This window comes from Haplochromis burtoni, unplaced genomic scaffold, assembly GCF_018398535.1.
Source record: "Haplochromis burtoni strain Fernald_Lab_line unplaced genomic scaffold, NCSU_Asbu1 Contig_95, whole genome shotgun sequence".
Taxonomy (NCBI): domain Eukaryota; kingdom Metazoa; phylum Chordata; class Actinopteri; order Cichliformes; family Cichlidae; genus Haplochromis; species Haplochromis burtoni.
In genome coordinates this window covers 1,491,668-1,501,986 of record NW_024582456.1, presented here as the reverse complement: position 1 = coordinate 1,501,986, position 10,319 = coordinate 1,491,668, and the positions used below count along the sequence as shown (strand labels likewise).

General features: G+C 39.6%; 1 protein-coding gene across 4 annotated transcripts in view; it reads right to left on the bottom strand.

Annotated features, from left to right (window-relative positions):
* The window catches only part of ncor2 (nuclear receptor corepressor 2), a 92,636-nt gene that overhangs the window by 72,206 nt on the left and 10,111 nt on the right, over positions 1 to 10,319 (bottom strand). For all 4 annotated transcript variants that reach the window (XM_014335073.2, XM_042222805.1, XM_014335074.2 and 1 more), the window contains exons 2-3: positions 3,582 to 3,777; positions 2,763 to 2,878 (exon numbers count right to left, since the gene is read on the bottom strand). In XM_014335073.2, coding sequence (XP_014190559.1) covers positions 2,763 to 2,878; positions 3,582 to 3,686 — 221 coding nt within the window. In that variant the 5' untranslated portion in view covers positions 3,687 to 3,777. The remainder of the gene's footprint in view (positions 1 to 2,762; positions 2,879 to 3,581; positions 3,778 to 10,319) is intronic.

The following is a 10,319-nucleotide window of genomic DNA, read 5'->3' as shown; positions in this document are numbered from 1 at the left end:
AGAGAGAGAGAGAGAGAGAGAGAGACACTGACTCCTGGCTAAATGCACCACAGCTGGGATGAATGAAAGTGAGATAATGCACAGTAGAGTGGGGACGGCGGGTGGAGCTCAAAAACTTCATGCAAAATGTGCAAGCCATCTACTTTTCTGTTCACATTACGGAATAAAGTTGCCCAGTGGCCAAAAATACTGGAGAATATTTACAAAATATCGTAGCAACCACATTTATTCAAATACTTAAAAGATCTGTTTCTAGGAAATCAATGTGTGAAATGCAGGTAGAGGCAGAACAATCAAATGAAATAATGTATGTAAAGTAATTCAGCACATTAAAGGCCTTAATCAAAAAAGACTGCATTGCAATTACAAATGCAACACATTTGAATGAAAGAAAGACTGGGATGTCTAGGCATTCAAAGAGCAGCAATACAAAGGATTCATTTAAAAAGACTACGAACACTGCCAAACTGCACCTACCCATATGCCCAAAGGACTCCGATTACTTTCACAGAATAATTCAACAATAATGCAGGCTATGGTGCAAACTAATTTTCCATTCTTGCACCAGACACGTTTAGACACTCTGTTCTGTCCAGAAAATAAAGTGTTAAGTGGTTTCAGTATCTTGTTATGCTTGCTAGAAAATGTATTCGTTCCCTTTCTCAAGAAGCTGGGATGATCTCACACAGACGGGAAGAGGGGGAGTGAGTGAGATACTGCAAGGAGTAAAAAAGGAAGGTGAAACAAACAACTACCATAGTGGTTCACAAGTGATTACACACTGCAACGGTTTTCTGACCTGTAATTAGGTTAAAATAGCACATTTCCTCCTGCCTTCAGTCCAGATTATTAAAGAGAAAACATTGATCTGTCAAACTGTTTCTCAGTATGACAGATCTCTGGAGAATGGCACAGTTTCTAAAGGCCATATTAGTGCTCACATTTTCTCCCCGAGTTTGCTACAAATGGAAACATGGTGTGCAGAATTACCGAGACTTGTGAAAAGACAAGCACACAGAAGAGAATAGACTGAAGGATTCCAAAGGCCAGAATTACACTATTCACACTCTGAATGAGCTTCAGTCTGAATTCTGAGATCTCTAAAGGAATGCTGAAGCCCTGAAATATTCAGCTGAAAGCTTCCCCACCCCCAGACGCCTGCCAGCAAGACCACCGGTTTATTTCAGCTTCTACAAAGAAATGTGGGCTACCTGTCTGTAATCTCTCCTTCTCATATGAAGGTTATTTTTATGTGCTTAAAAACATAATTCATTGCCACTGTAAAAGCTGCAGAAGGCACAAGTGAGTCAACTCAGAGAGACTGCCAAGTGATTGAATGAAGAGTCAGAAAATCAGAAGCTAGTGGGAAGCATTCAAACTGTGCAGTGTTTATCTGTTTATCAAACCATGACCCAATGTTCCCGCACTGCGGGCTAAGCTAATAACTGTTAAATGGGGCCAGTGCACAGCTCTCTGTTATACAGTGAAGACCATAATGCTAGCAGACTGACATTTAAATAAGCCAAAAATAAAAATAAAAAATATGCCACAGCCCCACAGTGCTACAGAATCATTTTGCCATCTGCCGTCTGCCATGTCAGACACACAAGATGATTTATATACTGAAAGACAGACCCCAGCCTACTCCTGACTTACTGTGCATGTAATATCTGTCAGCTGATTTCTAGTAAAGTCTGCCTACATTTTGTATTCCATGCATGTTTTAATACATGCAAGAAAATCTGCCAAACTGAAGGAGGAAAAAAATTCTTGTGACTTCCTCTGTGCGTCATGCAAAATTCATATCATGCACATCAATTATTTATAAGTACTCATCAAGTTTCATCCTCAAAAAGATATTATATTATATAAATAAAGACCATTAGCAGGTACAAGACCTGCATCTGCATTGACAAGGTACTACTCATACAATTCTTTGGCCAATTTACTGTTTGGTCGATTGGAAAAGGGTTTGTTTTTTTTGTTTTTTTTTTATAAAAAAAAAAACAAAACAAAAAAAACACCTCTGCAAGCTTCATTGCCCAGCACAGCAGTTTAACACAACATTACAGAAGAACGGCTGCAGATGCCAATTACATAAGGATTAGACTGGGGGAGGGTTAACAGGCACAGGCTTTAACAGAATAATACTGCATAAAAAATGCTGTCTGCAAGAAGCCTCTATGTGGCTGTGGCTAGCAATCAACAAGAACAAATTCATCAAATTTGGCAATGCCACATAAGCATCATCCATCCAATATCCAGAGCTGGCGGCCCAAAAGGCCGCTCCCTTGATGTGTGACATCTTCCCCGTTCACCACAAAGTCTCTGACTTTCATCTACTACTACAGCTCAGTCCCACATTTCTAAAATTACACTATTAAGGATGAATTACTTTTCTTTCTTTCTTTTTTAATTGAAATGTGCATCTAGTATAAAAAATATGGTGTCACCAATAAAACTAAAGCAGTGGCAGATGATGAAATGATCTGTAACAATACATCAATAGCATTTTTTTGTTCAGCAAAAGCTATAATTATGTTAACCTAAAATATTTTTTGTAGTAGACATTGTTGGGCATTCACCGACACCAATTTTATATCTACACATACATTCAATTGCAATCAGTGACCTCACGCAATTTAAAAAAAAAAAAAAAAAAAAAAAAAGACCAAGAGAAATCTTCTCTGGTAGGTTTCAAAATTAGAGAAATGTGTTCCTCGTGAGGGGATAGACCATATTCATGAAGAAGGTACCCTTACCTTTCACTTCCAGGCTGGAACTCTGAAAGCAAAGAAGGTCGACGACGATGGGGCTGGGTGAGGTGGGGACTGTATTCCCTGCTATGATGAGAGGGGTAGTCAACCAGTCCGACGTCCTACAACAGAGACAACAAATCTTATAGAAACTCCATCCTCATTAGAACACCACGTAATGTTAGTGTTAGAAAACCACAAATACCTCCCCCCAAAAAAAGTCTCCTGCCTTGGTTCTCCTGTAATTTCTTATCTTAAGCTCTCTGTCAGTTGGCGATATGTCACACATTCCATCAACTTTCATCGTCCAATGAATATGATGACATAAAGGAGCAGCAGGGTTAAACTAATGGTGGCCTAAAGTCTTGGAACTTCCTGTCATTCAAGTGAAAAAAAAAAAAAGCCTTGCAAACACTAAAGGTCAGTGAATGAACTTTTACGTCAGCCAGAGGCCTCTTCTTTCAAGCACAGACAGCTTTGTCGACGATGCATGGAAGAACATAATCTTGATAATTAGGAGATGTGGGTGGAAATCATGCGGAAGGCCTTTATGCCGACTCCACAACAAAAACATGAACTTTCAACTCAAACATCTAATGAGGGGACCATTTTCAGGTTACGGCAGTGCAATCTGGAAAAACACCTATGGGGGTCTTTGGGGTTAAGCCCTTTCCAGTAGATCTGACTAAAATCCTGTTTACCAAATATCCAAGTAGGAACAGCCAAGTCACAACTACAGTTTTCATCTTTCAAATGTTTTTCCCTACAAAACAAAAAGGCAACACAAGTGATTCCATTAAAATCATTGTGTGTAAGGCCCCTTACCGTGTGTGCCCGTTGCAGCTGCAGTGGTAGAGTGGCGGGGTTTGGCAGGTGCCGTGTGTCCACAGTCCTCCGGCCCGGCGGCACAGTCTGGGGATGAGAGGACATGCTGGCACAGCCGCTTCCTCTACAGGCAGGAAGTGGGTGTTGCTGTAGAGCAGATGCTGCACATTATCGGCCGTTTCTTTTAGCCTGCAACCTATGAGAAAAGAAAAGAAAAAAGATTAGATGTTTTGAAAGTTAGGCCAGTGGAATTGCTCTCAACAACAGAATAATCACAAAACTGGCTGTATGCACAGCTCTTTGATGCTTTCTGGCTAGTACATCCAAAAAAACTAGAGATCTTAGAATGTCATCACATCCCTACCACAGCTGCTCCACCCTTAGTAAAGAAGTGAGAATCCTTGCACCTGCTAGACCCAACCTCTCATTCACAGCCTACTGAATGGCCCACTGTCCACACACGGAGGACTTGCAGACAACACCGGCCAAGACAAGCAACCAGCCAGTAAAAATACTCCAAGCGCGATGGGGTTTTAGGACCAACATAAATAACTCATTTCCAGATAGAGATGTAGGTCTCAGGAGTCAGGCCACTAGATTTTAACTGCAGATGACATTATGTAAACCAGAGTGGTCACATCCACAAGGAGTATGGCATATATGGACCCAAAAAAAAGGACATACAAGTAAAAACAGCCCTGAGTGTAACACATCTCTACCTACAGAATGAGGTATAGGTAGGTCTGTCACATAGGCCTGAGACAACTTTAATTATTAATATATTATATATGTTATCATTATGAACATATATGTGGACCTCAGGCACCTCCTGCAACAAGGAAGGAAGTGAAGAGAATTTGTTACTTAAAGGTAACAGGTGTTAATCACAAGGACAGACATACAGAAGAGTAAGTTAAAATTACTTTGCAAGGTAAAGGAAAAAAAGAATCATCTAATGACATGCTAACTGCAATGCAAATGCTCAGAAATGGTGGCAGCATGCAGTACTTGCAATGCACTGGCCGCAACCCTGTAATTGGGTTTAAAACCCCATTTAAAAAAAAAAAAAGAGGGAATAACTGCCCTGTCCTCATTACAGCGACCATGCAAATTATAGCAGATGTTGGAAAACATATTTGCAATATAAAAATTAAACGAAAGAAAGAAAAATATAATATATATATATAATATATATATATATAATATATATATATATATATATATATATATATATATAATATATATTATATATAATATATATATATATATATATAATATATATATATATATATTATATATATATATGAAATTTGTTTCTCAATGGGATGGATGGATGGATGGATACACTTATAGTCTTATTTGTGAGATTTCACTCTCCACATGATGTTCACCGTCATTCTCAGGCACACTTACAAGCCTGCTTTGCTAGTAGTAGTAGTGGATGGACCAGTGCCTGCGACATGTGTCCCTGTGACTTCTGCCAGCAGAGAAATTAGGCCTCCTGCCATTTCTGCAGGGCTTTGGCTAATGACGCCTCCCTCTCATAGCTCATGTTTCAGTGCTGTGTGTGGCACACAACAAGAGGCATGGTGAAATATGGGCACTCAACAGGGGCACTGATCGAAATCTTGACAAGATAGCAAAGTGCTTTAAGTGCACTGCAATTTTGTAAACTGAATGGGAAAGCCACTGTCACTGAGCCAAACGCTCAAAACAAGTCCAAATGCATTTCACTGCTTGACGACAAGATAGGACACAGAGTAGTTTCTTACTTTAGTCTAAAAAACGCTATGCAAACACACTTAACAAACATAAGTAGTTATTAAACATATGAAATAAGCAATACCAACTATGTATTCATACTTTAATATGCAACAATGTTTAGTGATTTGATAAATTAATGACTATTAGAACAGAAACTACAAACACATTCTCTTGTTTCATTTGGTTACTTCCCAATTTTATTGATGACACACATATGAAAGACATGCCCTATATCTTATGTGGAACCCTCCATTTCCAATACTGCATTAACAGATCGAGCCTTAACTACTGCTACTGGCTGTTAACTGAGCAGCAGTACTTAATTTCTTTAGTGCTGGAATATTAATTTGAGTAATAGAAAGAAGCACTTTGCCTACACTGAGATTAGTCTAATTTTAGATTTAAATTATTAAAGAATAGATAATAAGGAAAATTAATATGCTGTTTGGCTCTACAATGAAAAATTAATGTTCACTATTTTACGGAAAGTGGCAACGATATTGTGCTGGGCTGCTCCAGAAAAGCTGGCAGGTTAGCAAGTAATGGCAGACAAACATTAAAAACTACAGTCAACCACTGCAATCTGCAAGCAACCAAATGAATCACTTGGTGCAGCAATAGCTTTAATCCAGCAACAGCCAGAAGCCTTCAGTAACCGCTGCCAACCAGTCGGGGAATACATGTTGTTCCCTAGCAGCCGGTGGTTGTATCACATTCAATATGGCGAACAACTCTTGAGTATTGTGGCCATGACGTCACATGACAAACCGCAACTACTGGCTATAGTTCCTCATAGTGAGCTCCTTTCAAGTCTCTCAGCTGGGACAGGCTGAGTAATAATCTTTGCAACTGGTAATAAAGTAGAACTTTTTATAGCACAATGAACCAGAGACCAAATCACAGCATTACTTTGGGCAGAGTACTATTGTGCCAGTCTCCATTGTCTGACTATGATTTTGAGTCTTTTTTCCCCAGCACAAAGAGGGGCACTATCTACCCTTCCTTCCTGTTCAACTGTCACAAACACAAAGTGTCACTTGATTTCAGTTACGCAAAGGGCTCTATTACGAAAGGCTGAACATGGCTCTGACTGTAAGAAACAGAGGAGCTCTGTAAACATAGGCTCATAGAGGCCACAAGATGGGAAAACACTGCTCAGAGTCTCACACCAACTAGAGACTGTGCCTTTGTGTCTCGCAGTCTAAACTGTGGCTTCAAATATTTTCACAAAACTAGTGCACACTCATTGTTTGGTCAGACAGACTTGAGTAAACAGACCACAGAGGGAAAGTCCTTTAGCAGAAACCCTTAAATAATTTAAGACACTATTACTGTATTGACATAATGTGTACTATTCAAAATAAAAGGTCAAAAAAAAAAAGAGGCCAGAAAGACTTAAACGGGGTGAGATGAGCCTACCCACGCAGAAACCTCTCTTTGATGACTGTCGTGTTCAGAGAGATTCCCCTGAGAAGTGAGAAAACAAGTCTGCAGGCAGTCACAAGATCGGCAGAGAACAAAAAACCTCAATCAAGATGAGAGAACCAACACAATGAGTGATCTTTGACATCCACTCTGAAGCGAAAGGGGCCTTCCAGGCGACGGGCTAAACACATGCACTGGCACTGCTACAGACACCCACAGGCAAGTCGTTGGCTTGCTTCCAATGCTGCAAATGAACTCAGTCACCTCACTCTCTCGCTCTAGCGTGCCTTCCTTCCCCACTCTCTTTTTACTCTCTTCTTTTCCACATAGTAGGGTGGGCCTCAACCTTCAGCAGTGCAAGCCAATATTTCATCCTCTTACCCCCACACACCCCACCCTCCCTCTCCATTTTAGGAATGGCTGTGGAAATACTAGCACAGAGCACACAGACGGCTTGCAGTCTTCAAGTGGAGCAGAAGGCAGACTTCAAACAACAGTTTCATTCTAGTGATATAAACAGTTATTCAAATCTCGGTGTGCTCAGACTTTGTAGCTTGAGCACAATTGATTGTCCTCATTCCTGAGAAAATTAAAGGATTTTTTTATATACATGATTGTGAATACTAAAATAGAACCAAACAACTATTTGCCATGTAAAGATACAGCGCTGTAATTGTATCCTTAGCAGAGACCTAGTAAGCTCACTACCAGCTCCATATGTTTATTCTGAACTGAAGTAGCTTTGCATGATTTACAGTTCAAGGTAATCTGTGTTTATCCTAAACTGGGTCTTAGTGTATCCCCTCAGTTCATCCACCATCTCAAACAGGCCATTTTAGCTCCCTTACCCCTTTCCTTTATGCCAACTTTCTTGTGATTGGCTGCCACTTGTAAACAACAAGTAGGTGAGGCTGTTATACTCACTACCCGGCTCAGACACCCAGAGAGTGCCTCTCTGGGACCTTCCTGTATTTTAAAGAGATGCAAGTGAAAGCAGCATTCATCTAAGTGACAGGAAAAATGTGGCCACTAGGGCTGTGCAATATGACCAAAATCTCATATCCCGATAGATGTCTTCTATCGTTCCGATAACTAAATAAAATCACAAAAATTTTACATTTTCTGAAAATTCTGTGAATCCAAATTAGATACTGTACTGTCATTTTTGTTAATTTTAAACCAATTTGATTACCATTACACAGTAGATTCTCTTACACATCAAAAAAACCCAAACAAAAAAAACAAAAAAAACCTTGTGCTTCCCTGAAGTCCTGCTTAGCAAAACCATTTTATCTACATGGCAGAAGATTTCTTACAGGTACTGAAAGCACACTCTCCTACAGTCTTGGTAAACTCCTGTATTAACATTTACAAGTGGTGTAAGCTTGTGTTTCAACGGGACTTTAACCTGAGTGTGTCCATGTATTTATTCGGTCTATACCAGTCTGCAGCTGATCCAGTGAGAGCAGAAAAACCAGTCTGTTCACACATCTCTGCACTTCCTGTGTCTTTATATAGCACCAAATGGTTATTGGCAAAATACATTTCAGATGTACGAACTGCCCAGACATATCAGGTGATCTGAGACAGGTCTGGTTAATGTCACTGGACACCCTTAACATCTTGTGGTAGTCATAACATGATTTCATATTTTTCAACTCTGGTGCTCCTATTTATTTATTTTTTGGCGGGGGGAACCTGCAGTCTTATAGCTAAATCTGGAGAAACTTTAGCATAGTCTTGCACATTCATCCAGCTCTACTCCAACATTTTTCCTCATTCCCCATCCACTGAAATTTAACACAGAAATAGAGCCCTTGCAATTAATCCACTGAAGCCTAACAATTAGGCCCAAATAGATCTTTTAAGGTCAAAAGACATAAAGAAGGTCAATGCCCATCCTAAGATGATACAGTGGAAATCATTACACTATTTCCAAGTGAGCTCACCAACTTCGTTTTATATTTAAAGACAAAAAAAGGTTTCTCTTGACACTGATGTTTCCCAGACATGACTTTGCCTTGTTTCACTGTTTAAATAATTCATTCTGATCGGCCCGTGTCATGAACAGAAACCCCAAGGAGAAGACGTACTACAAAAAGTAAAATGAAAAGAAAAAGAGAGAAGGTGATTGTAAATACCTTTCAGTTAATCTCAGAACAAAAACACTTAAAGATCCAAACCAAAGTGCACCAGCATTTCTAGTGCCAGGCTGAAATATCAAAACAATGACGACAAGGTAGACTGCTGCCATTAAAAAGTAGGATGACGACATAAAAATCAATGCTGTAAAGAGGTCATGATGCAAGAAATACCTTATTGTAAGTACATGTTTAATCTAAGACACAGCCATAAAAAAACATTTTTTTTTAAAAAGAACACAGGCACAATTTGTGCCAACAGACAACCCGTGTGATATGCGATGATCAGCAGCATCTGGCCAATGAAGAGGGTATTTGCCTGGTGTGCTAATGCATTAATTAAATATGAGAGCTGGAGACTCAGGCTGGTGCGGTTCTCATTAGTTAGACAATCACTGGTGTTGCTTTCATAAGGTGACAAGTACTACATCAGTAGGCTTTCAATTATTCTTAGGCAGCACGAGGAACAGCGCGCCTGTGAAAAATATTCCCTTTTTTTCGCAACAGTGGACTCACCCAAACTTATTAATAACTGCTAGGTTTTTATTAGGAATTTTACATTTACTTAACTACTGCTCCAAACTATTAGATACCATGTCAAAGCAGTCACCAGTGTGGCTTAAATTGTCAAAAACAGATTTCTTGTGTGTTCAGCATTTAGGCTTTGAAATGTGCATCAGAATTGGCATATCTCAGTATGTTTGGACTAGTAATGAATATGGGGATATGAAGATATATCCATCTATCACTAACACCCAGACCCTCCTATGTGAAGCCCTCCTATGTCATCAAAACAGAAAGACTGCTCAGAGTTTTCAGCTTGAAATAAGGTTAAACTTACACTAATGTTGGCTTTCTCTGTCTATTTTAAAAAGCGCTGTGAACAAAAAGGCTAAGAGGTGAAGTATACTTCGCACACTGTGGCAAATTTGGTTAATCTAGAGATAACATACAAAGATGTCAACATTCAAATATCTGAAAATCAGGCCGGAATCTGTGTTTTATTTTTGAATGTACTCGATCTTAATCTGGCAATAGGTGCAAGGATGCTAGAAGCTTTCCTAATGATAACACTGCTAGCTGCCACATAGGAAAGCAGTTACCCTAGTTACCCAAACACTGCAGCCTACCCCTGCTTGACTTTCACAAAGGAAATCTGCGGTCACAACACACAGTCAGCAACTGAAGACATTGTGCAAAAAGTGTGAACACCCACAGTCAACTTTGACACAGCTGTAATTTGCCTGATAGAAAGAGGTACAATGACCCTTAACCACAGCCTGTCAGACCTTTCATTTTAAATCTGACGGAACAGCACTGCCTATCACACTAACAGCAGCATGATTAGAAACAAAGACACCTGCAGCCATGAGACATGAGTAAAAAAAGAAAAAAAAAATAACAACAA